Here is a 26,879-nt window from a genome sequence, read left to right on the forward strand (position 1 = left end):
GCCACGCATGCCTCACTCCACTCTGACTTTGAAACAAGCAGCTTGCGAATGTGCTCAAGTGGTAGAGGGGGTTCTGCAACATCTCCATAACCCCTTTGAAGTCTTGCGATCCAAGAGGCCCTCTGATACCTCTTCGGACTCCAATGGCACAGTAGTCTCCAGTGACGACGACACCCGGGGCCCATCGGTGACACCCTGCATGGCTCACGACTTATCAGTCTGACCTGTGGCCTCTTCAGGGCAGTAAGCTGGGTGTCACAATGTGTGGGTGGGTTCTGGTTAGCAATGGGGGGGATTGGAGAGCCGGTGTGGAACGACAGACTATCCACTGATTGCGACACACATTGGACATTTGTTTTACTGACACCCACACCGCAGCTTACAGTAAAGGACTGGTGGACTTTGTTGCTCAGAGTTTTGATCTGTTTGAATGCTCACTTGTCTTCTAGCAGAGGAAATCTTCCCTATTATTGTGATTTATCTTGTAGCCTGGGAATTGGGGCTACCTCGGCCAGCTGACCTGACCACTCGCCATGCGACCTCTAGGCAGATGACAAGGGGAGATGTGAAAGTGCTCACACTGGGTGCGCACTGGAGCAGAGCCGCATGCCATTCACTGCTTCCCAATTCGCTGCTCACATGACTACACCTAACAAACATTTGACTCCTCAATACAATTTTATGACTTAGAACGGGAGGGGCATGGTCACTCCGGCCAAGCACTACCGCGTCCACACTTATCTCAAACGACAACACGTACATTTGGCATACCTTCAAGAGACACCTAACCAAGGCAGAACTCCTTAAATTAAATGCAAAGTGGAAGGGCCTGGTTTATCACACCAGTCTCGGCCTATGCCAGGGGGGGTTATCATTAGGGTTGTCCCGGGGATTCCCTTTGTCTCGGACACCCACACAATTGACTTAGACGGCAGGTATGTCGCTAGATGTCAGGTCCCTTGCACTGGTGACTATTTATGCCCCCAATTGGGCCATCTAGCCTTCATGGACAGGCTCACGCTTGCCCTGCTCTGCCACCCCATAACTCCTGCCAAATGGGACAGTGACTTCAACTGCGTTCTAGACGTAGGCAAGGACCGTTCGATCCCCGTCCCCCTTGTGGGAGCGACTTGTCGCAGGATGACTTATCATCTGGGCGACTGGATAGCCTGTCATGGGGTTTTCGATGCGTGTCGCCTCCAACGTCTGCAGGAGTGTGAATACTCTTTATTCACCTATCCACAGTGTACATACCTACATAAAACTGTTTCTTTGTAGCAAGCCTCCCATTTCTTTGATCCCCACACGGAATATCTTGCGCACACGCTCAGACCACTGTCCACTCCTGCTTTTGCGGAGATGGGGCCGAGCTCGCCCAGAAGTCCGATGTGGAGACTACAGACTGGCTCACTCCTCAACCCCTCCGTTTCGGGAGAGCCTGGCCGAGCACTTAGCAGAGTGCTTTGAGCTGAATGCTGGCTCCACTTTAAACAAAGGGCCCGGAAGGGATGCTCATAAGGCTATGTTAAGAGGGCACTGCATAGCTACTACATGGGGTGTCCGGCAGATGTGGCGCAGGGACATACTGGCCAAGGGGCGAGATATACGTATCCTGGAGACAGATCAGCAGCGGTCCCCTGTTTGGCTTGATTCTTTGCTACAACTCTAGCAGGAACACAGGGAATTTCAGCAAAGATTGGGGTGGCTTGATTATAGTCAGTACCTTGCGAGATTGCATGGGAAAGGAGACCATGCGAGTAGGTTGCTAGCACGGCTCATACCCGACGAACAGTCACACACCCCCATTGGGTGCGATATGAGCGAATAATGGCACCATTCTTAATATGCAGGGCAACATTAATGCGGCCTTGGTGAACTTCTATAGCTCCCTCTATTTGGCTGTACCGAGCCCCTCTAGTTCTGCCTTGTGCGATTACCTTCGGTAGATCCCAATCCATGGACTCAACGCGGTTCAGATGACTGGACTTGATGCTCCCTTTCAGCTCAATGAGCTGCGTTTAGCTATCTTGCAAATCGCTAGTAGCAAAACTTCGAGCACCAACGGTCTCCTGATAGAGTATTACTCCACCTACAGTGCTATCCTGACACCCGACCCCCTAGAAATTTACAGCGCAGAACACGGGGCACCGCAAGGCTCCTAGAGTGGATTATCCTGAAGCCGGACTGTGATCCCTTAGATGTGCGATCTTAAAGGCCACTCTTGATGCTGAATATGGATTGCAAGATTTTAGAGACGGTCCTGGTGAACAGATTGCTTCCACTACTCAGCACCTTAGTGCACGAAGATCAAAATATCTTTACACTGAGGCGAAGCACATTTCTAAATGTCCGTTGTTTACTGTAACTTCTATGGACCGATCTGGACATCACTGGTGTTTCGGTGGTAATGTCGCTTGATATTGAAAAGGCCTTCAACAACTTAGGGTGTGATTACCTATTCACAACGCTTGAGGCAATGCAGGTAGGGCGAGGTTATTTGTGGTGGCTTAAAATCCTCTATTGGCGTTGCAGCACTAGAGTCAAGACTTTCCAGTACATCTTTGATAAATGTGATATTTGCCAGGGCACCCAACGGGCTGCCCATTATATCTATTACTCTTTGCCCAGGCAATGGAGTCTTTGGCCTATCCACTACACATGCGGGATGAGTGGGGCATTGGAAAACAGGGTGGTTGCAATATGATCTCATTGTATGCAGATGACACGTTGATCTTCTTGTGGGACCTGGAATCTGCGCTGTCGGGGGTGATGGCATTGTTGGAGGAGTTTGGTGCAATGTCCGGTCTCAGAGTGAACTGGACCAAATCCTATTTGTTTCCCCCCACTCCATTCCAGAGCCTCAGAGGGGTGATTTCCCCAGGGCATGCCTCCAATGGCAGTGCAATACTTTCAAATATCTAGGTATAAGGGTGTTAGACCTGGCACCATTGGCGTGGGTCTCCCTTCCATTTTTTTGCTGCTGCCTCTTATGTTTGTTCTGGTTTTAGATGCTTTGGGCACTGTGCCAATGCTATTCAGTGCCCCAGTACAAGTGCTCCCTATGGTAAATTGATGTATGGATTAGTGACTCCATGATTGGCTTATTTGGTTTACTTATCAGACCCTAGTACAGTGCACTGCGTGCGCCCAGGACTTGTAAATCAAATGCTGCTGGTGGGCTTGCAGCACTAATTGTGCCACCCACCGCAGCAGCTTGTAAAGTGTGTCTTAGGCCTGCCATTGCAGAGCCTGTGTGCAGTCTGGTACTGCCATGTTGACTTGGCAAATGTACCCACTTGCCAGTCCCCAAACCTTCCCTTTCCCACATATCAGACACCACTAAGGTAGTAGGCTCAAGGGCAGGGTGCATTGTAGATAAAAGGTAGGACATGGTCTGATGTGTGTGGCATGTCCTAATAGTGAATTACAGCCATTGTCGTTTTTCACTATTGCAAGGCTACCTGCTCCCATAGGCCAGAATGGGAAGTTTGATTACAACAAGCCAGGATAGCTTGATTCCAGTGGCACAGTGAGCCCAGGACCCACGTCTGGGCATACCTGGCGCACTTAGGGCGAGAAAGCAAAAGACACACAATTGATGGACGGAAGGTAGAACCAATCAAAACATTCACCCCCAGTCAAGAGATCTGGGTTAAATCCATCATTCTTTTGCTCACCATGTCACCCCAGTTTAGACCTGGCCATAAGCAAATCAGTCTTGACCCTGTGCGTCATGGGAACAGTCCAGCCCGAACTACCAAGCCAGGTCCTCCCTGGACCAGAAACAAGCATCCTAGCACCGGTTTCAGGGTTTCACCCCTCTTCAGCCAGGATAGCTTGATTCCAGTGGCACAGTGAGCTCAGGACCTACGTCTGGGCATACCTGGCGCACTTAGGGCGAGAAAGCAAAAGACACACAATTGATGGACGGAATGCAGAACCAATCAAAACATTCACCCCCAGTCAAGAGATCTGGGTTAAATCCATCAGTCTTTTGCTCACCGTGTCACCCCAGTTTAGACCTGGTCATATGCAAATCAGTCTTGACCCAGTGCCTCATGGGAACAGTCCAGCCCGAACTGCCAAGCCAGGTCCTCCCTGGACCGGAAACAAGCATCCTAGGACCGGTTTCTGGGTTTCACCCCTCTTCAGCCAGGATAGCTTTATTCCAGTGGCACAGTGAGCCCAGGACCCACGTCTGGGCATACCTGGCGCACTTAGGGCGAGAAAGCAAAGGTCCCGTGCTCTCCATGCCACTGGAATCAAGCAATCCTGGCTGAAGAGGGGTGAAACCCCGAAACCGGTCCTGGGATGCTTGTTTCCGGTCCAGGGAGGACCTGGCTTGGCAGTTCGGGCTGGACTGTTCCCATGAGGCACAGGCTCAAGACTGATTTGCATATGGCTGGGTTCAAACTGGAATGGCATGGTGAGCAAAAAAACGATGGATTTAGGCACAGATCTCTGTACTGGGGTGAATGTATGACATTGTTCTGCATTCTGTCCATCAACTGTTGTTTTTGCAGTTTGGTTATAACACCTTATAATCATAACTGACCCAGGGAACATGGTAGAAAAACGAATTTAGTATGCCTGAACTCAGAATGATAAAATACATATTTTAGTGAAGTTGGTTTTAACATTCTGTGTTTGAAAATACCACTCTTAGAAGGTAGGTATCTTCTTGCCTAACTATCCAAGCCTGCCTCTGCTAGGTTGTGTATTCCATGTATGGTTTGAGTGACAGGGGCTGGGGGGCTCCAGGAGATAGGGTGAGTCAGCACAAGGCTGAATAGACCTATCTGCATGAGGAGTGGTGGAAGGAGTAGCACCTGGGCCTGAATAGGGTTGTGCCTGCCTTCCACAATGCTGACTCCACCTCCTGTGGTGTGTCTGAAGACCCTGGCTCACACTGACAAAGGAAGAATGTGTATACTGGCAGAATGCACCCAGAACTGGTTTGGACTAGGTACAGACACTCTCTGCCTTCAGAGACAAAGGATTTTTGTGTATAAAAAGCGGCACCCAGACCCCAGCACTTTAGATCACTTCTGGGAATCAAGACGAACCTTTGCTGAGGAGAAGAACCAGGAAGCTGAATGAGGAGACTACCCCTGTGCTGTGTATTTGGGGGTTGGCCTGCAGTGGTTGCTTCATTGCCAAAGAAAGGAGAAGAGGACTGAGTGTGCTTTTCATCAACTTGAAGAAGAATCTCCAAGGGCTTGAACTTTGAGCTTGCCTCCTGCCTGAAGTCTCAGGGATACAAGACTTCACCAACCAGCTCCCTCCTGAATTCCCTTGCTGGGCATTGAAGTGCCTACTGTTGTGCTGGGCCTTTTGAGAGACTGTGTGTCGCTGGGAGCTGGAAGCGCGACTCAACAACGAGAAGCGTGTCGCCGCCGCAGCAGTTGCCATCGCATTGACAAGGAAGCGTGCTGCCGCTGTCGCCATCGCATCACCAAAGCGTGTCGCATCACCGGAGAAGGGTGCCGCTGCCGCAGAGGTCGCCGTCGCATCACAGGAGAAGCGTGTCGCAGGGCCTGTCGTGGCTCAGAAGATCATTGAGTCGCCGCACGGCCGTCGGGCGTGCACGCATCGCCTCAACCTAGTCGCATCGTAACCAAGATACCATTTTGTTGCATCGCACCAGAGAGAAGTATCGCATCGAGGCACCATCCTGTCGCATCGTACTTGAGAGCAGTAAGAAACCGACGCATCAACTCCCCACACAGTAAGGAAGCGAGCATCAACTCCCCTGCGCAGCAGTAAGGAACCAATGCATCCACTCCCTTGAGTGTAAGGAACCGACGCATCACCTTCACTGCGACCCTTTTGTTTGCTTTGCGTTACGCATCCAAGGCACTTTGAGAGTAAAGTATCGCATTAACAATCTTAAGAGAACTGAGCTATTTCCTACCATTTTAAAGTCTATTTTTGAGTACAGTATTGTGGATTTCTGTCATTTGGTCTTCTGTTAAGTCTATATAAAAATACTTATTTTTATAATACAACCTGTGTGGTGTCCATCTGTATAGTGTTGTCACTGTATTACTGTATGTGCTCACAAATGCTTTACACACTGCCTCAGAGATAAGCCTGCCTTCTCGTGCCAGCTACGAAGGGGGTGAGCAGGGGTTATTTTAGGAGTGTAGCCCCTTACCCTGACTAGACGCAAGGGTCCCTATTTGGTCAAAGGTACCTACCTCTGCCAACTAGAGACCCCCAAATCTAACAAAGGGCATATCACTCAGACGCTGAACTGGTGTAGGGGGATCTATTTAGGGCCCTTGGGTGGTTGCATGGATCGTTATCATTCTGGATGTCTCTCACTTTATTGTCAATTAGCAGGATGGCCAACTCAAAGATGCTGGTATTGCCACTGCTTCTGTACAACTTTTTAAATCTTCCGCTCGTGCCCCCTTGCATTTTTTCACTGAACTCAAATATTTACTGGTGGAACTGATTTGAATCAAAGGACAGAGCAGAGTAGCTCTAGACAAACTGTGCACTCACCTGCTAGATGAGGTGCTCGGTGCACCTAACTTCAAATTATACTTCACCGCTGCCCAACTAAATTGGCCTCTGTTGTGGCTCGGCTCAACCCCATGTGGTGAGAGAATTGAGATCATGCGCCTCTTGTCGGGACTCCCATGTATACATGGCTCTCGACCCCCCCACTCCGAGATACCTGGGGAATCACCACAAATGATGGTGGCCAGGAGCAGCCGTCAGAAGTATGTTCAGGGACATGGTGCTCCTCCCCTGTATTCGCCCCTAATACCGCTATGACAGATGCCGGCTCTGCAGGACTTAACAATGTGACTTGCTGAAAGAAGCCAGGGGTGACTCAGATTCGGGATTTGTATGCAGGCGGTGTGATCTGCCCATTCCCAGAGATCTGTGAGGCATTCCACACACTGGCTAGGCAATTTATGATTATGACTTACAGGGCTGTTAATCACACGCTAACCTCGGCCTGGGGACCGAAGCAGACGGGGCCTGAGGCTGCTCTCCCGCTCCACACCATGCTGGCCTACAGGGGTACATGAAAAGCCATCACAGTCCTGTACGCAGCTCTCCAGGGACAGGGAAAGAAGCTGGTTGCCAAGTCCAGGGATCACTGGACAGTTGACCTTCACGTCCAATTGACAGACAAAAAATGGGACCAGGCCCTGCATCAGTTTAAAGACGTCTCTGGGAACACACGCTTTAGTTTCAGCCAATTTACCTATCTACACCAAGCCTACCTCACTCCCCACCGCTTATCGCGCATGTTCCCTACGACCAACCCAGGTTGCCCATGATGCGGGGTTAAAGATGCAGGATTTTTCCATATGGTGTCAGACTGCCCAGGGGTGCAGCTGGTATGGGAAGAAGTGGCAATGATGTCCGCTACCCTGGTTGACACTGTGATCTCGCCCTCACCGGAGTCCTGCCTGCTGGGCTTTCGATTCAGAGCCAAGGGGGATAAATATCTCCACAGATTTATTTATTTGGCATTAGTGTTGTGCAAACGCCAGATTTCAATGCATTGGAAATCGACGGCTGCACAGGATATGTCACTCTGGCTTCACACCATGTAGCGCTGGGTGAGGGCCGAGGCAGTGGTGCTATTGGATGCCCAGTGAAGGGGGAGCCGAGCAGGGAATCACAAGGTGGGACATGTATTTGCAGAAGTTGGAGGCAAAGGTGTTGGAGGTGAAGGACGATGTAAGAACTCTATAGGCAGGACACAATCTAGACACTTACCGAGGATGACCAACACAATGTGAAGGGATGCATCTACGGGGAGTGATGGAAAAAGGGGGGGGGGGTCCACTAAACGTTTTATATTTGTTTAATCCTGAAATGTTTCCTGTTTGAGCTAAGATTGAATATCTCTCACACTGAGAACTTGTTAGCACCGGGGACTCTTCGGGGACTTGGTAAAATACAGAGGTGAAGAGTGGTGTTCAATATTATTGGAAAGAATTGACTCTGATGCTAACTGTATGAGAAGCAGGCCTGGGGAACTCGTATATTGGCATATTTGTATTGTTGTTGAAATAACCAATAAATAAATGCCAAAAAAACAAAAGAAAAATATCATCTGCAGCAGATAGACAACACTTAAAAAAACTATGTGCAAATGATTTAATCATGAATGTTCATTCTCATTGAGTGTAAGAAGACTGAAAATCAAGTGTTCAGCTGCCACCAGACATTTCCTCTGTAATGGCCTTGGCATGAGGAAAGTAATTGCCCTTGATAAAAGGGATTCCATTTGGATTTACCTCTGTTTGTCAACAGAATGTAGCATTGTTTTGTGAGCAACGTCCAAAACCGTGTAGAACACCCCTTGGGAGCCTGCCAGAACGAGAAAACAAGGAGGAGGGGGGCACATGGCTACTGCACCAGAGACTTTTAACCCTACCGAATCTCTCGATTAAGAATAAACTTTTTGAATTAAAAAAAATTCTTGTTGTCAGTGAGTTTCAACTTTTATTAGGTCAATCAAGACTCAGTCAGGGCCTTCATAAAAATAGATTCAATCAAGGGACATAAAAACAAATCAGGAGACCAATGGTATTCAGAAACCTACATTAGGTCTGGATCTTCCTGAGATCCCCATGGTACTGCATAAAGTAAGAATCCGGTCCAAGGGATCACTAGGCTCGTCTCCAGAACTCTCTACTCTCCAACTGTGACCGCATTTAGTTTCAAACAACTGCAGTATTATCTGACCAGGCCCAAATGTCCAAGAAAACTCAGACAATAAATCATCCGGATCGGACTCAGATAAAATCTTCAGAACTCCTTTGTAGGCTCTTGTTTAATGGTGGGTAATGGCGAGCTCGGTGCTCTTTCCCAACTACTGGATATCTGTGCCGCAGAAAAGAACCACATAACATAAGAGAACCTGTACCGCCTGATGTCGAGTCTACACCTACTAAACAAATTGGTGACGGGTTGAGGGCGAAGCCCACTATTCATATCACAGACAATTCCATTGTCACCTCTTGGGGTGAACAGTAGCGGGACACAAATACAAAATGTACTGCTGTTGATCCTTCGCCAAACATGTCCAACCAAGAGATGGGTGAGCAAGACAGCTGCAGGGATGATTCAAGGAACCCAACTGGGTTTTCCCCTCACATGACCAAATCTGTTCACGTGAAGAAGAGAATCCAAAGGATTCTGCACCTCTTCCTGTTATCTAGGGTTTTGTGCCAAACATGAATCATACCCTGGTTTGGGGCCTGTGTGTTTGGTGCATCCTCAGAGAGACTCCTGATGATAGTTTCTTTCATGACATTTCTTGTATTTATTTTCTCCAAACCCTGCCCAGATCTATGAGTGGTGCAAAGCCAGTCTGCTCTCAAGCTGTTTACTAGCTTGTACCGAAGGCGAGACACTCCCCTACTGCCAGATCATTAGCGTGCCAATCTTAAAACCAGTACAGCGATGCTCACATCACACATCTCACTGCACCACCATGGATTGCCCATGCAACAGCAACATTTGGGACAGCTTTAACTGTGCCACCGCTTTTCTATCTTCAAGTAATAGGGTAAAGCAATCTCGAGTTCCCAACAGAGGTCCAGTGTTCAGGTCCCATGTCATCAGTTTGTTCACATCGGGAAATGAGGAAAACTGTGCTGGGCTGCTGGTTTATGCTGATTTTGGTTGTCTGCATAGCCTAAGATCCTGCCTGAAGCTCTCTTATGCCTATTCTGATGGCAAATAATTGCCTTTATTGCTTTGTCTAAACCTGGATTGATTTCTTTTTTAGGTATCAACAAATCAGAAGCAGGTTGGAGATGTAAAATAATAAGATTGGTGTGCATCAGGAAAGTGTGTGGTGCCACTTCATTAAAGTAAAGGGTTTTTGGAAGTGGAAAGATTTTGAGTTGTCTGGAATTCATGCGAAATGGCGGGAGAGTTTGTGACAACCACGTTTTAATTCCAAGATGGAGTGAGAGACTGCCTTCGTCTGCTCACGTGGGGCTAGAGGTGGGCGATTCACTGAAAAGTTGAGACGGGTTCGAGTCAGATGCCTTGCTCCGGCTCAGCTCAAGGTCTCCTTGAGCCCTCAAGTCCATTAGAAGCAGAGCTTTCATGTGGTGTCTGCCTGCCACCATGCTCTAAACTCGTGCACAGAGGATTGCAGACAAAAGCATTGTTTTTATAAAACGGGAGACAGAAAAAGTTACCCATCTATGGGCTGAACTGCACAATGTCCAACTAGAATTACGTCTTGGCTGCCATGCTCGCAGATTGTGTGATCCTAGGCAAATATTTTCATTCACGGAGCCTCCGATTTCTTTAGCACCACCTAGCGGAACACCTTCAGATACGTGAGTTTAAAAACCACTTTGTGTTTAATTTAATGGACTACAATGTTGATCAATTTAGAATAAGACATTAGGCCTCTTTTAGAGTATGCAAGACAACTGATTTGCCTCTTAGGTTACTAATGCCATTGTAGTCGGGGAAAGGGGCGGGATGGGCAGGAATGTTTCCAAATGTATGTTTAAAAACTATAATGTTTAATAAACCCTTGTAGAAGCAGGTCATATGCTTCTGCATGCTAAATAAATACACTTCTTTGAATTTGAAGAAACCTTATGTTAGTTTTATAAGATCTTTGTTGCACTGTTTATCTGCCAAACAGTTCCAGGACTTGGCTCGTGCATAGTCTCTTAGAGCCAATCCAGACCCTTTGGTTAGACCCTTCTTAGGGCTTTACATGGGATGAAAAATGTGGAGGGTCTCTAGAAGGGTCATGGTTTCCGTGATTCTGATAGTGTGCCATGTGACCAGTATTTCGTTTCCTCACTGCGTTTTGGGTTCTTGCATGCACATATATAACACAACAACTGGCATACACCTAAAACCAGATAGAACTATTGGCTTTGTCAGTGGCAGTTACCTGTTTAGAATAAATGAGTAACAAACATTTTGTTGTGAATAATTAATATTGAAAATATTTCAAATCTGTAATTATGAGACTGTGCATGAAAAATGAGTAAGGCTTGTGGAAGGGTTAGTGGTCTCCAGCGTGTCTCAATCACTCCTGTCATGCTCACTCTGTGTTAGACATGCATGCCAATTTTCTTTCCACATTTCATCCATCTGCATATCATACACCTCATCTCTTTCCTTTTCAGCATCCTCTTTTCACTCTCTCCTGAATGCACTTCCTCATATCTCCTTCACTTTACCATCCCCCAAACACACAACATGTCCACTCACCTGTAAGGACTGCATTTTTTACTTCTGCCTTGTCAATATTTTGACAACTGTGCACCTCCTTCACACACTACGCACAGAATCCTAATTGGAATACGTGGCCACTACTCTGTGTGCCCTGCAGAGAGGCCAAGCATTGGATGGCCATGTATTCTGAACTTCTTTTTGACCTACTGACAAGGCACTGTGAGAAACTCACACTGCTTCAGCCTCAACTCTAGAGCTCTCATGGAGCGACCTTTGACCCTGCTCTCAGGCAGGTCGCTCCCCTCGCCTCCGCAACACCTACGCCTGGTGTGAGCGCCCCCCCAGCCCGCTACTGCTGCCGGTCGCGAGTTCGAGGCTCGCTCGCTGCACTTGGTTGTATTATCTCGTGTTTTACCACCTGTATTTTTCCTTTTGACTTTGCGCCCTGTATAGTGTTTTTTGTGCCCTGTTTTTAGTTTTACCTGTATTTTCCTTTTCCCCCCTGTGATTCTGTGCCCGTTGCCCTCTGTTTCCCCCGCTGCTCCTCACCCGTTTTTCCCCCCGCTGCGTCCCCGCCCCCCGCTCACCCATTCACCGCCCCGTTCCCGCATCCCAGCTGCCCCTCCCACCTCCCCATATATGTCGGCCATTGCGCGGCCGCGCCGCTGGCATGCCGAATGCGTGCCTAAGGCAAGCCCGTCTGCGCCCGTACGTGCCTGGACCACGCCCAGAGCCAGAACCCCTGGCCCCCGTGAACGACACGACGCCCGTCTCCGCTATGATGCCAGCACCCTCCACGCACTCAACACTGGACGCCCACACACCTGCTTCCTGGTCGCCCCGAAGCGCACTTAAGGACCCTTCTCTTGCCGGAACTGCAGCTTCACCAGCATCTGACCCGCCAACCCAACCACCAGGAAAGAACCCAACTACCTCAGATGCATTCTTCTCAACACCCGCTTCCCCCGCAAACACGCCATTGAACTCTGTGACCTACTCGACTCAACCTCCCCAGACGTCGCCTTCCTGACGGAGACCTGGCTGAACCCCTCCTCGGCACCCGACATCGCCATAGCCATCCCGGACGGCTACAAGATCACCCGCAGGGACCGCACCAACGGAGTAGGAGGAGGAATCACCATCGTCCACAGGAACATGCTCAGAATCTCGACCAACACCGACGGCCCCCTCAGCACCGCCAAACACCTGCACTTCCAGATCCACACCGATCCCAACACCACCCTCAGAGGAACCCTCATCTACAGACCCCCCGGACCCCGACCACAGTACAGCGACTCCATCGCCGACCTCGTCAGCACACATGCCCTCGCCTCCACGGACTCCATCCTCCTCGGAGATCTGAACTTCCACCTCGAGAACAACAACGACTCCAACTCCACCACCCTGATCGCCAACCTCGCCAACCTCAGACAACTTGTCACAACACCCACCCACTCCGCCGGCCACACACTTGACCACATCTTCTCTGCAAGCTCCCTCGTCTCCTTCAACCACACCACCGAACTCCACTGGACCGACCATCGCTGCATCCACTTCACCTTCCGGAAACTCACCACGCACCACTGTACCCTACAGATCCCCCGCCGCTGCTGGAGCAAAGTCACCGAAGACCAGCTAGCCACCACCCTCACCTGGAGCCCACCCACCGACCCCACAGACCCCGACACTGCCACCTGCAACCTCAGACAGTGGATCGACGACTGTGCCAACACCGTCGCCCCGATCAAGAAACTATCCAACAGTCACACCAGCAAGAAAGCCAGCTGGTTCACTGAAGACCTCCAGGCCTCCAAACAATCCTGCTGAAAGCTAGAGAAGAAATGGCACCGGGAACGGACACCGGACAGCTACGCAGCCCACAAGACCGCCACCTGCAGACACCACCACCTGATCAGATCCGCCAAAAGGGCCTCCTTCAAAGACCGCCTAGACAACAATGCACACAACAGCAAAGAGCTCTTCAGCATCGTGAAGGAACTCTCCAACCCCAGCTCGAACACCAACAACATCCGACCCTCGCAGGACCTGTATGACTCCCTTGCCACCTTCTTCCATCGTAAGATCGCAGACATCCACAACAGCTTCAACACCACAACCGCCCCAACAACCACGGAGACCTCCACCCCCACGACCACCACCCGCACCGACCGCCTGCTCTCCTGGACCAACATAAACGACGGCGACACCATCAAAATCATGAACACCATCCACTCCGGATCTCCGTCCGACCCATGCCCACACCACATCTTCAACAAAGCCAGCACCACCATCGCACCCCATCTCTGGAAAGCCATCAACATCTCCTTCGAGACAGCGACCTTCCCGGAGTGCTGGAAGCACGCCGAGATCAGCGCCTTACTCAAAAAACCCAAGGCGGACCCCAAGGACCTCAAGAACTTCCGGCCCATCTCCCTGCTCCCGTTCCCGGCGAAGGTCATCGAGAAGACCGCCAACAAATAACTGTCCCACTACCTAGAGGAGAACAACATCCTGGAACCATCCCAGTCCGGGTTCCGCAGCAACCACAGCACCGAACTGCCCTCATCGCTGCCACCAATGAAATCAGAGCCCTGCTAGACAACGGAGAAACTGCGGCCCTCATCCTGCTGGACCTGTCTGCTGCCTTCGACACGGTCTGCCACCGCACCCTACGCGCACGCCTCCACGACGCTGGGATCCAAGAGAAGGCCCTGGACTGGACCACCTCCTTCCTCTCCGGCAGAACCCAGAGCGTCCGCCTCCCCCCTTTCCGCTCTGAAGCCACCGAGATCATCTGCGGCATACCCCAGGGCTCATCCCTCAGCCCTACACTGTTTAACATCTACATGGCACCGCTCCCCCACGTCGCCCGACTGCACGACCTCAACATCATCGCCTACGCCAACGACACCCAGCTGATCCTCTCCCTCACCAAGGACCCCCACACCGCCAAAACCAACCTCCACGAAGGAATGTAAGCCATCGCCGAGTGGATGATGAACAGCCGACTGAAGCTAAACTCGGACAAGACGGAAGTCCTCATCCTCGGATCCACCCCCTCGACCTGGGATGACTCCTGGTGGCCGTCCGCACTGGGATCAGCTCCAACACCCACCGACCACGCATGCAACCTAGGATTCATCCTCGACTCCACCCTCTCCATGACTAAACAGGTCAACGCCGTCTCATCCTCCTGCTTCAACACCCTCCACATGCTCTGCAAAACCTATAAGTGGATCCCCACCGAAACGAGAAGAACAGTCACCCAGGCCCTCGTCAGCAGCAGGCTGGACTACGCTAACGCCCTCTACGCAGGAGCTTCGGCCAAACTCCGGAAACGACTTCAACGCCTCTACACGCCTGATCCTCGACATCCCTTGCCACAGCCACATCACACCCCACCTGAGAGACCTGCACCGGCTCCCCGTCAACAAGAGGATAACCTTCGAGCTCCTCACCCACACACACAAGGCACTCCACAACACCGGACCAGCGTACCTCAACAGACGAATCAGCTTCTACAACCCCACCCGCCAGCTTCGCTCTGCCGCCCTCGCCCTCACCACAGTCCCCCGCATCCGAAGAGTGACCTCCGGTGGCAGATCGTTCTCCCACCTCGCCGCCAAGACCTGGAACACCCTCCCCATCCCCCTACAGCAGACCCAAGACCTGATGACCTTCAGAAGACTCCTCAAGACCTGGCTCTTCGAGCAGTAGCAGCAGTCCCCCCCCCCCCCCAGCGCCTTGAGACTCTTGAGGGTAAGTAGTGCACTTTACAAATGGATTGATTGATTGATTATTGGAGGGGGCTCATATGCTAGAGTAATATGCTACACACAGAATAAATACATAACCACAAATCTTTCAAATAGCTAACATTCATAGGAAATGTAAGATTACGGGGAAAAAAGTGAAAAATAAACAAGTACAAAATCACTGACAAGGATTATTTTAACAATATTTTTTATCATTGCTCAAACCTTGATTAGTGTTTTTGCCAGTAGACTTACGGGCATTAATATAGGGCTAAATTGGGACCTGTTTCAATGTTCGTTTTTAATTACTACAGGGACTGAGACCCGGCCCACCTAAAGTGCTGGCCCTTCTGTTCATTTGTTGGCTCGCCCATCTCTAATTTGGCTCAGACATAACGCCAAGTGATGGGGCCACCCTGCAGAATGTGATGATGGGCCCCGGAGTCTGCTATATCTATAATCTCGTCGATATTCATTGACCTTTGGTTGAATGGGGGTCATCTTATCACAAACATGTAGTTATGTAAAGTGGCAAGAGGTTTTGTAGGTTCGTATTGTGAGAATTTTAGAGTAAGGGAACATGTCCCTGCCTTCAGTCAGGGCTTTAAGTGGGTCGGGTCTCACTGGTGCTGACTACCGGCAGTTTTTTAAAGGAGACCTCGAAAAAGGTCTCTATCTGGCTTTGTTTTGTGGCCTGGCACAGGCGGTCCGTTTTTTTTTTGCGGACTGAAGTGACAGCAGGCACATCGATGTGTGCGTCCTCACACTGCTCACTTCTCACTAGTGGATAAGTTACGGTATGACGTCATGCCAGGTGAGCGCTGTAGGGGAAGGGAAATCCTTTAAAGAGAGTCATTTTCTTTCTGGATTCACCTTCTCTTTTTTAAACTCAGAAGCAGCAACATCGTCGTGGTGTCACCAGGGCTTTAAATGGAAGCTTTTTAAATATTATATACAAGCCATAGTTACTGTTTATTTATCTTATGCAACTAACAACCATTGATAAAGCCAATAGTCCTGACTTGTGGTAGGTATGATGTTAGTTGTTGTATCATATACCTGGATGCAATGACAAAAACAGCAGAATACAAGTCGGGCGGCACACTATGCGCAGCACAGATTTGTAGCTTATGTGTTTAAGCCACGCCCTTAATTACATTGGCCACGCCACTTTTAGAGACCCCCCAGTGTTTTCATCCCACTTAAAGCCCTGCCTTCAGTAATAGATTTTTAAGACGGGGAAAAAAAGTTGCCATTTAAAATATATTTAGTTAGACTTTCTTTGTCGAAATGCACAGCTAGGGTGTCGAACACAACACCACACAGACACACACATCGTGCCCTACTGCTATAAACAAAAAAAGAACACACAAAATAAAAGATTGTCGCTGCAAGGGTCACCAACCCACTTCCAGAGATGTGATTGAGGCATAGGGAAGCCGTCGCCCTGGCAACGTGGGCGGGGCAGGTTCACTTGACTCGCTAGTGCGCGTGCGCGTTATGAATCCTGCCTTTAGGAGATACAGTAACTTCTGAATATTTGCGCACACGGAGTTGATTGAAGTCGTCCCGTCAGACTAATCACCACAAACTGCCTTTCCTCGTGTGCACAAAGCTGGCTACTTTAATTTCGTAAAACCAGCTGCTGCTGCTGTCCTCAAACGCAGAACAAGTGAGCGTGTGTGGAAATCACAGCCCGTGCTCTCACGTGAATGTACTCCGCGGTGAAAGTGTAGTTAACCCTATAGGTTCCAGCAGCAAGTCTCTATGTAGCCCCAGTTCCTACCGGTCCATCACCTCTCCATGAGATACTCGGGCAAAATTCCTTGTGCATAGTCCCAAATCATAAGCGTAGCTCACACTGCATGGGGCAGGCTTGAAAGAGCATTTCATATTTGCTCAAATCCTACGCGAGTGCTGTCGATTAAAGCTAAAATGTTATCTTTCTGCTAAACTTTCCTCCGCTCACAAGTTGATTAATGGAGAAAGTAAACAGACAAGATGTTGGTCTTCTTGCATGCTCCAAATTCTGCCCTGCGTGCCCTAGCTGTACCTGGAGTACAACCCTGCGCCGCCCCCTCTCGTGCCCCCACGGTAGGTCGTTATACCTGGGAGTGCACGTCCGGCTTCCTCCTCCTGCCACGGACCCCGGGCTGCCTGCCGCTCATGGTATCTGCCGTTCTCGGAGTGAGTGATGCAGGCTCTCGGCACTCCTTGCTGCTGTGTCGGCCTCTGCACTCACACTCCCTCGCTGCCCGGGGCGGCTGCCCGCTCTTTTCCAACCCTTTCCCTCCTCTTGGCGTCGGGACACCCTTTGCAGCGTAGCCCTCCCCCTCCTGCAACTTCCTGCACGCACTTGCCTACTTTGAGCTGAGACAACTGCTAGTGAAAAATCAAGGCATGTGTGACCGAAGACTGCAGGTGAAACAGCGTTGCATGTGTGTGTTTGTGTGTGACCTGGGACTGCAGGTGAAACAGCAACGCATGTGACCAGAAACTGCAGGTGAAACAGTAATGCATGTGTAAATGTGTGAGATGAGACTCGCTAGTGAAACATCAAGGCATGTGTGACCCAAGACTGCAGGTGAAACAGCATTGCATGTGTGACCTGAGACAAAGGCTAGTGAAACAGCAAGGCTTGTGTGACCTGAGACTGCAGGTGAAACAGCCTTGCATGTGTGTGTTTGTGTGTGACCTGGGACTGCAGGTGAAACAGCAAAGCATGTGTGACCAGAAACTGCAGGTGAAACAGTAATGCATGTGCAAATGTAAGAGATGAGACAACCGCTAGTGAAACATCAAGGCATGTGTGATCCAAGCCTGTAGGTGAAACAGCATTGCATGTGGGACCTGAGACAAATGCTAGTGAAACAGCAAGGCTTGCATGACCTGAGACTGCAGGTGAAACAGCCTTGCATGTGTATGTTTGTGTGTGACCTGGGAGGGCAGGTGAAACAGCATTGCATGTGTGCGTTTGTGTGTCACCTGGGACTGCTGGTGAAACAGCAACGCAAGTGTGACCAGAAACTGCAGGTGAAACAGTAATGCATGTGTGAGATGAGACAACCGCTAGTGAAACATCAAGGCATGTGTGACCCAAGACTGCGGGTGAAACAGCATTGCATGTGTGACCTAAGACAAATGCTAATGAAACTGCAAGGCTTGCGTGACCTGAGACTGCAGGTGAAATAGCCTTGCATGTGTGTGTTTGTGTGTGATCTGGGACTGCAGGTGAAACAGCAAAGCATGTGTGACCAGAAACTGCAGGTGAAACAGTAGTGCATGTGTAAATGTGTGAGATGAGACAACTGCTAGTGAAACATAAAAGTATGTGTGACCCAAGCCTGCAGATGAAACAGCATTGCATGCGTGACCTGAGACAAATGCTAGTTAAACAGTATGGCTTGCGTGACCTGAGAATGCAGGTGAAACAGCCTTGCATGTGTATGTTTGTGTGTGACCTGGGACTGCAGAAGAAACAGCATTGAATGTGTGTGTTTGTGTGTGACCTGGGACTGCAGTTGAAACGCATGTGTGACCAGAAACTGCAGGTGAAACAGCAATACATGTGTGGCCCAAACTAGACTGCATGTGAAACAGTTGAGGCATGTGCGAGACTGCAGGTGAAATAGCACTGCATGCGTGATCCGATACTGCTGCCATGGAGTTGCAAGGGGGGGGGGCTGCATCTGTGCACCAAGGCTACGTTTTTGTGTGAGAAGACCATCAGCACTGTATGTGTGTCCTGAGACTGCAGGACCTGCGTGAAGAGACTGCAGCTTGTGTGTACTGAGACTGTATGGAAGCACCTCGGCATGGTCGGACTGGTCTATAAAGAAATGTGGCAGTGTGCGAAGCATTGGTCTGTCAGGTCAGTTTGTGGGTGTATTCAGGGCCGGCGTTAGCGCTGGTGGCGCCTTTTGCGACAATGTTTGTTGCCCCCCCCCCATGACCACCTCCACCACGGATTCTCTCACTAGCACCCTTTAACCGTGACCAAGTCTCCATAACCACACTCTCTCAGATCCATTGAATTAGTTCTATAGTGCCACTCATACCAGTGTAGGGTGTCAGAGCACTTTACATTACACACACATTACATAGAGACAATCAATCATACATGTGTAAATCAGTGTATAGGAAATGTTACATAAGCCAAAGGACTAAAAGTGTTGGGAGTCACATGTAATCCATACTGGTAGGCAGTATAGTTTAAGAGTGCTTGGTGTGGAAAAGCACAAACCCAGAGTCGAAAAAGAAACAGCATAGTTGGGAGTTTTCTTTAATAATAAGAATCGATTTCTACCCAGATTAACCCTTTAGGCAACATTAATCAACGCCCCCGCAAGCAACCCTGCCACCTCTCGGAGGAGGAAATTCTTGCTCTACTCCATACCTACAAACCCACCCCTGGCACGCTTAATCCCTCAGAACTCACGGAGGAAGAAGTGACTGACCTCAGTAGCTACAACTCTGCCTTGACAACCCCATGCCCCTCAGATCTGAGGGAAGAACACCCTATCTGCACGGTTGCAACCAACCCTAACAGATCTGCTACCCTCCGCATCAGAAGGGTGGGCAATAGCAACCTAGCTAGAGTTCCCTTCTCTGCTTCTACCGTTGACACTCACTCCTACCCCTCCTTAGCCGACCTCCTACTAAACTGCCGGTCAGCTGTAAAGCATGCATCTGATGTCGCCGACCTCATCCTGAGACATAAATCGGACCTAGCGATCTTGACTGAATCTTGGCTCAAGGAATCCTTATCGCCCTACCTAGAACTCTTAGTCTCGCCCAATTATAATATCCTAAGGATGGACAGACACTCAAAGAAGAAAAGGGGGTGGCATTGCCTGCATCTACCGCTCCAACCTCCTTGTCACGGAACTTCCCGTGGACCCTACAGACTCCTGCGAATACCTCGCACTCTCCATCTCCAACAACACTTCACAACTATGCAAACTTCACATCTTTTACCACCCCCCAGGCATGAATGACACCTTTACGGACCTCCTCATGGAAATCATCACAGCCAAGGTTTCTCCAAACTCTAATGACATTTTCCTTGGCGACTTCGAATTGCATTGGAACGATCCTAAGGACCCTCAGGTCAATGCCATCAGAGACTTCTTGGCCGACCAAGCCCTTACCCAAGCCTGCTCCCTCCCTACTCATTCGAAAGGCGCCCCCCTAGACTGGATAATTGCTAAGGAATCAGCGGTCAAACGTATCTCTATTGACCCTTGTGATTGGTTTGACCACCACGCCATCACCTTCCTCCTGCCCAGCACCCACAAGACATGGACACCTCAACCCGTGATTCCCAAACGATTGGTTAAAGACACCAAGAACTTTGAACACGAGAAACTGGCAGCGCGTTGTGAGACCGACCTCTCCCTCCTCCCCCCACCCTTCAGTGCACCTCGGTCGACAACCTAGCGGATCATTACTCCTCAACCATATCCGACATTCTCGATGACCTGGCACCACTAAAATTAAAAAGAACCCAGATCAAAGACAGAAATCCCTGGTTCAGCGGATCCCTTAACAAGGAGAGGAGATCCCTTCGACAGACTGAACGTAACTGGAAACAACACCCATCAGCAGCACATCTAAAACTTCTCCGCCAGGCCAGAAATGCCTACAATAAGAAAATCCCCAACGTTAAAAAAAAATTCTTCAGAACTAAACTGGAGAACGCCAAAAATCGACCTCGCAAGCTGTTCGACTTGGTCAAACACCAATCCAACAAACTAGTGAAAACCTCCAAAGAAACACCTAAACCCCTAATAACAAGCGAGGAATTCTCTTCCATCTTCTGCGACAAAATCACTGCCCTAGGAAATGAACTTAAATCCGCAACTCACCACCAAAATCAAAATCTGCCAGCTCTACCTCTTCTCTTCGCGTTGTCCTCCCAAACCTCACCCAAAAACCTAGCGCTCTGGTCCAATTTTAAAATCTATGATGAACACTCTATCGCGAGAATTCTTGCCTCCTTAAACCCGAACAATCACTTCAATGATCCTCTCCCCTCTAACTGCCTAGCTTCCGCCTCTCAGGCTATCATCTCTTCCTGGACCCCAATAATCAATGCCTCCCTCCTACAGGGCTCAATACCTGATTCGCTCAAGGCTGGCCAAGTTGTCCCCATCCTAAAAAAACCCACGCTGGACCCTGCTTCAGCTGAGAACTATAGACCCATATCCAACATCCCACTCCTAGCCAAAGTTCTGGAAAAATGTGTGCAACAGCAGCTGAGCCTACACATCAACAAATTTCACCTGCTAGATGACTTCCAATCCGGGTTCAGACCAGGACACAGCACGGAAACCATCCTCCTCCACATTGTGGATGACGCCCTCCAAGCCCTCGACCAAGGCAAAACCTGTCTCCTAATCCTCCTAGACCTTTCCTCTGCCTTCGATATGGTTAACCACCAATTTCTCCTTGAATGCCTCAAACTCAGGATGGGGTTGGATGGCACCGTCCTTGAATGGTTTAGATCCTTCCTCCAAAACCGCTCATAAAGAGTCCTCATCAATGGTAATCTATCCACCCCCTCTCCAGTTACGGTTGGAGTCCCCCAAGGATCAACCCTCTCCCCTACCCTCTTCAACCTTTACCTTGAACCTCTCACCGAGGTGCTACGTGCCGCCAATATCTCCTACCTTATGTATGCCGATGATACACAGATCTACATAAAAATCTCTTCCCCTGAGGACATTTTCTCCCTGAACGAGGCCCTGAAGCTGACAGTCCATTGGCTCACCGCCAACCAGCTTAAACTCAATGCAAATAAAACAGAATTTCTTCTCATCTCCCCACCCAAACCCAATCCAGACATCCAGGAATGGATCAAGACCGTCACAGCACTAAACTGCCCTCCTACCATTGTTGACTCAGCGAAATCCCTTGGAATAACCCTTGACGGCAGCCTGAACACGCGTGGCCATATAAACTCGATGGCCAAAATGGCTAGATTCCACCTGAGTTACCTAAGAAACCTAAAACCCTTCCTCGATGTGTCTGACCTTAAAACGGCAATCCAGGCACCAGTCATTTCCAGACTAGAATATGGATGCTCTACTCTCACAGGGCTACCCAAGAAATCCTTGGCCCCATTGAAAGCCTGCCTCAACACCGCCGCCAGACTCCTAACTGGCTCAAAGAAATTCGACCACATCTCTCCCCACCTCAAAGTTCTGAACTGGCTTCCCCTAGAGGCCAGAATCCAATTAAAACTGGCCTGCATTACTCACAAAGCACTTTACCACAATTCCCCTACATTTCTCGCACAAAAACTTGTGATATCCAGAGGAGCCAGAAACTCCCGATCTGCCAAAGACCTGTTGCTGCAACCAGCACGCTTCTGGAAGAAAAAAAATCTACAATCGGGCCTTCTCTGGGGCTGCGCCAAGAATTTGGAACTCTAACCCACCCGCCATCAGAAGACTTCCGTCCTTGGCACACTTTAAGAAGGAGACCAAAACCTTCTTAATGGGCAAATACCTCATCTAATGAATACATTACAATCACCTCAGCGACATGTTCCACCCTCCACCTCGGCATTATCCACGGCTTCTACGGTTGATACCTATTCCTGCACTCCTGGGCATTCCCCCAAGAGTTGAGACTACGTGCCTTCTTGTATAATGTATCTACCTGTTTTAATTTTTATCCCACATGTAGCCGTGACTTTAGACTGCGTGCTTCTCTTGTATAATGTATCCACTATTTTACCCATTTGATGCCTCCCTTCCTAACGCGTTGTATACCACTCTTAGGGCCTCATGTAGGTAAATAAATTTTACCGTTTCTTAAATACCGAGCCGTACCGAATCGGTAAATTAGAATCGGTAAGTTATATGTAGGTAAAAATTCGGTAACAGTTACCGATTCGGTAACATTCGGTAATCACGATTCGGAATCTACCGAATCGGTAAATACCGAGGTGGTATTTACCGATTCGGAAAATACCGAGGTGGTATTTACCGAATCGGAAAATACCGAGGTGGTATTTACCGAATCGGAAAATACCGAGGTGGTATTTACCGAATCGGAAAATACCGAATCGGTATGTACGGATTCGGCAAATAAAATCACATGACTTGACGAAACAGCTAATCCCGTGCAACCACAGCCCACCCAACCAGGAAGTGGCCACACCCAGGCAGGTGTACATAATTAGCCGACCCTGGAGAGTCTTGGAGTGCAGAGGAGAGGCAGGGAGCCGGTGCCTGTGCGAGCGGGAAAACGAACATCATGTCCAGCCAGAGAACACAGAGAGACGGAGGGGAAAGGAGGAGGAAGCTGAAATTTAGCCCCAAGGAACTCCAGGTGCTGGTGGAGGAGGTGGTGAAGCAGCACCAGAAGCTGTTCGGAAGGCAATCCCTGCAAGTGCCTGAGGCGGAAAAGCGCAACATATGGCTGGCCATTCAGGCCCAGGTGAATGCAGTGGGAGTGACCCACAGGGACATAGAGGTCCTAAAGAAGCGCTGGTATGACCTGAGGATTGTAACCAAGAGGAAGATGGGCGACATCCAGAAGGAGGCCAGCCAGACTGGAGGTGGAACCAACAGGGCACCTGCCCTCACCGAACTGGAGGAGCTGGTGGGGGCCACAATCGAGCAAGAGAGCGTCGTGGGTCTTGGGGACGCCGACAGCTCTGCCAGAGCCGCCACACAACAAGGTAAGACGAAAGCACAGCAATGTAGCACCCCCTATCCCTATCCCACATCCCCCATTGTGAAACGAGAATCACACTGCAGTCCACACGTGTCAGTGCAGACAGGCAATGCATTCCGGGAGATGTAGTCAGGGAAACACTAACCATGACGTAAATGTAACAGGGCAACAAGGCATGTCACGCACTCGAGGCACAAGGAGACAGAGGACATTTTGGAATGTGAAATGATTTATTGTGACGCTTTCAATGCAGCCCTTCGGGGACACTGAGCCATTGTTGTATTTCTGTCCACAGATGTGACATCATGCAAGACAGGGCATGCTGCAGGAGAGACGGCACACCGGCCACAAATATCACCTCTAGCCAGCACAAGTACAGACCAGGGAGCAGGCCCACTGGCACCCGCACCACCAACACAGGCAGCCTCGCCGCAGCCAGAGCCAGCATCACCTCGCCCAGAGCCAGCATCACCTCACCAAGAGCCAGCATCGCCACTCATGTTTGAGTCACCGGCCACATCTCCGCTTGCAGGTGTGAGAATGATGAGGCGTCCAGCAGCCAGGCTACGAGCCTTAGACACCTCGTCAGACGACAGCATGGGCCCTGACGAACTCACCATGTCCCAGGAAGGGAGCCATGCCACTGTGCCCCACACCTCACAGGCAGCACAGACGGGAGCAAGAGGGCGCCGCAGGTCGCGTGTCCAGAGTCCACCAGCACCCATTGACGGCCATGGTGTCTTCTTGGGTCTCGAGGGCCAAATGTTGAAGCAACAGCGCCTGCAAACAAAGGCAGTCATGTCAGTCCAGAGGCACATGCGGGTGATGAAAACCACATTAGTCACCATGGACAATAACATCAGCGGCATGGCTGCGGGCATTCGGGACATGTCCCAGTCAATCCAGCAGTTGTGCAGCAAATTAGATGCTGACATCGAAGCACGGCGCCGGGAACGCCAGAGAAGGGACACTACCAACAGGGCACTCAACCGTCTGGCAACGGCGACTTCTCTACTGTGCCGGCGCTCTGTGACGATGCAGGAGGGCCTAACACAGTGCTGCAGCGACCTGTCTCGGGGGATGGTGCAGGTGACAAGTGCACTAGGGGTGCTATTGACTAGTCAGGCGTCGACAACTGCTGCAGGGGATGCTGCGGAGAGCATCGACACCAGCAGCAGGAGCAGCATCACACCCCCCGTCCCAGAAGCACGCAGGAGCAGCAGGCGGCTTGGGGTTGGCTCTAGTGAGGATGCACAGGCCGTGCCATCCACCACTGCAGCGCGTATGCGCAAACATTGATGTGGCCCTGCTTAGCCACTTCCCATTGGGTGACGTAACCCTGGACTTACTTCTTGTATAGATGGGATATTGCCAGATTGGCTTGTTCATGTGTTCATGGCGTGGTGCCACATTAAACTACGTCATGACTTCTCACAACTGGCTGTGTCCCCTTACTTACTCAGAAATAGTTGCATGTGATCTCTGCCCGTCTCTCTCTCCCATCTATTGCAGTTGGCACTCTAGCTGCGTTGCCCTGTGGCTGTCCTGACTCATCCTCGTTGTCCTCAAAATATGTTAGTTCCACATCTGTCCCTTTTTTCGTGGCAAGGTTGTGCAGCATTGCACAAGTGGCAATAATCTTGCAGCAGGTGATGGGTTTGTACTGGCGTGCGCCTCCGCTCTTGTGGAGGCAGCGGAACCTGCTCTTCAGTAGTCCAAACGTGCGCTCCACCACATTGCGTGTTGTTTTGTGTGCCACGTTGTATCGTCTCTCACTCTGGGTTGCTGGGTGTAGGTAGGGAGTGAGGATGAATGACCGGCATGCATATGCACTGTCGCCTAGATGAGTAACAGGGTGACATCAGTCACATGCCTCTATGCACTATGATTTGCAGGTTGCAAGGGGCGTCACTGTTACTTACCTAGCAGGTATCCCTCTCCGAATTCTCCTGCACACACAGGACCCACTGGTCTTGGGTCAGGCCGAAGCTTGTGCTGCAGGCAAGTGTCCTTGATCCTCCTCAGTGATGTCCCCTCACCCAGCATGGGAGACTGGAAGATCCACAGTCCTTGTCACAACAGGCAGAACTCGTGTTAAGTACACAACAGCAGAACTTTATTGGAGTGGGCCAGGATGACCACACAGGCACATAGGACCTGTTTATTCTAATGATTAATAATAACACAGTATGCTACCACTACTGTGCTTGTACACCTTCTGAGGGTAACACTTTGGGTGCCCCTCCAGGTCTAAGCAGACTGCAACGCAATGCATGAGACAGACCAAGGTCATAGTGCACCACATGGTCTGTGTTCGCTCATGACGAAAAATCATTACCAATGACCCAGATATAACTCCAGCCTGGGCACTCAGGGCAGGGGAAGGGTACACGTCTGTCACCATGTGAGGGACGTGTCCATCCCAACAGGGATACTGTTTTAACAATCTGATTTGTTACTCAGGGCCACTTGGATGTTGGTGCCCGGGAATATTTTTTCTCTCAATCTGACCCTGCACCTCGGCATAAATGGGCTGACACTGCCGGGGTGAGGCCCGAGTCAGGAGTATCCTTCTGACCTCAGACTGTAGGACTAGGGAATGAGTGGACATCAACGTTGCACATCTGCACTGGAGGGTTAGACCAGCAGGGCTGCAGGTGTGTCTCGACTCAGGATCAAGGTGACAGGACAGTCTTTCAGCGAGGTGTCCAAGCCTAGTTAGCACAGTGAGGGCAAGTTTGGTACTTGTCTCCCATGTCAAGTTAAGTAGGTTGCTTCGAGGTAGGTAGTTGTGGACATTGTACTGGGAGTAGACACGAGTAAAGGAGGGAGGGCTGTGAGATAAAGGTAATAGGGGAATGTAGTTGTAGGGTTGCTGGCTTGACTTTGATGGAACAGGTTTGGGCATTTTATTGAATGCATTGCTGCTGGTAGGACAGGTTTGCAAGTAGACATGATGGGAAACTAATCTTCAACGCAGAGGGGGGTTGGTGCATCACAAGTAGGAGGGTTCCAGCTTGGAAGGAGGCGGCAGAGGGAGGAAAGTGATGCCCAGATAATGGGAGGTCAATAAGGAAAAGTTAAGGGAAATGGGTGGGAATTTATAGGGAGAGAACTAAGAAGGGACTTTGACTCCAGGATGGTTTACAGGAATTGACAAATCTGACCCGATTGAGTACATGTGGGGGATGTTTTTGGTTACATAGAGGTTTAAGGGTTGGGGGATATGAGGATGTTTTC

At 50.1% G+C, this 26,879-nt stretch overlaps 1 protein-coding gene across 5 annotated transcripts in view; it reads right to left on the reverse strand.

Moving 5' to 3' along the window:
* Positions 1-26,879, reverse strand: part of TSGA10 (testis specific 10) — a 505,694-nt gene that overhangs the window by 469,581 nt on the left and 9,234 nt on the right. For 2 of the 5 annotated variants that reach the window (XM_085622834.1, XM_085622832.1), the window contains exon 1: positions 24,257-24,446. In XM_085622834.1, the coding sequence (XP_085478960.1) occupies positions 24,257-24,439 (183 nt within the window). In that variant the 5' untranslated portion in view covers positions 24,440-24,446. Of the gene's footprint in view, positions 1-17,059; positions 17,187-24,256; positions 24,447-26,879 lie in introns of those variants that run through there. The other 3 variants (XM_085622835.1, XM_085622833.1, XM_085622836.1) reach the window with 3 other exon arrangements.

Source organism: Triturus cristatus, chromosome 8, assembly GCF_964204655.1.
Source record: "Triturus cristatus chromosome 8, aTriCri1.1, whole genome shotgun sequence".
NCBI classification, from domain to species: domain Eukaryota; kingdom Metazoa; phylum Chordata; class Amphibia; order Caudata; family Salamandridae; genus Triturus; species Triturus cristatus.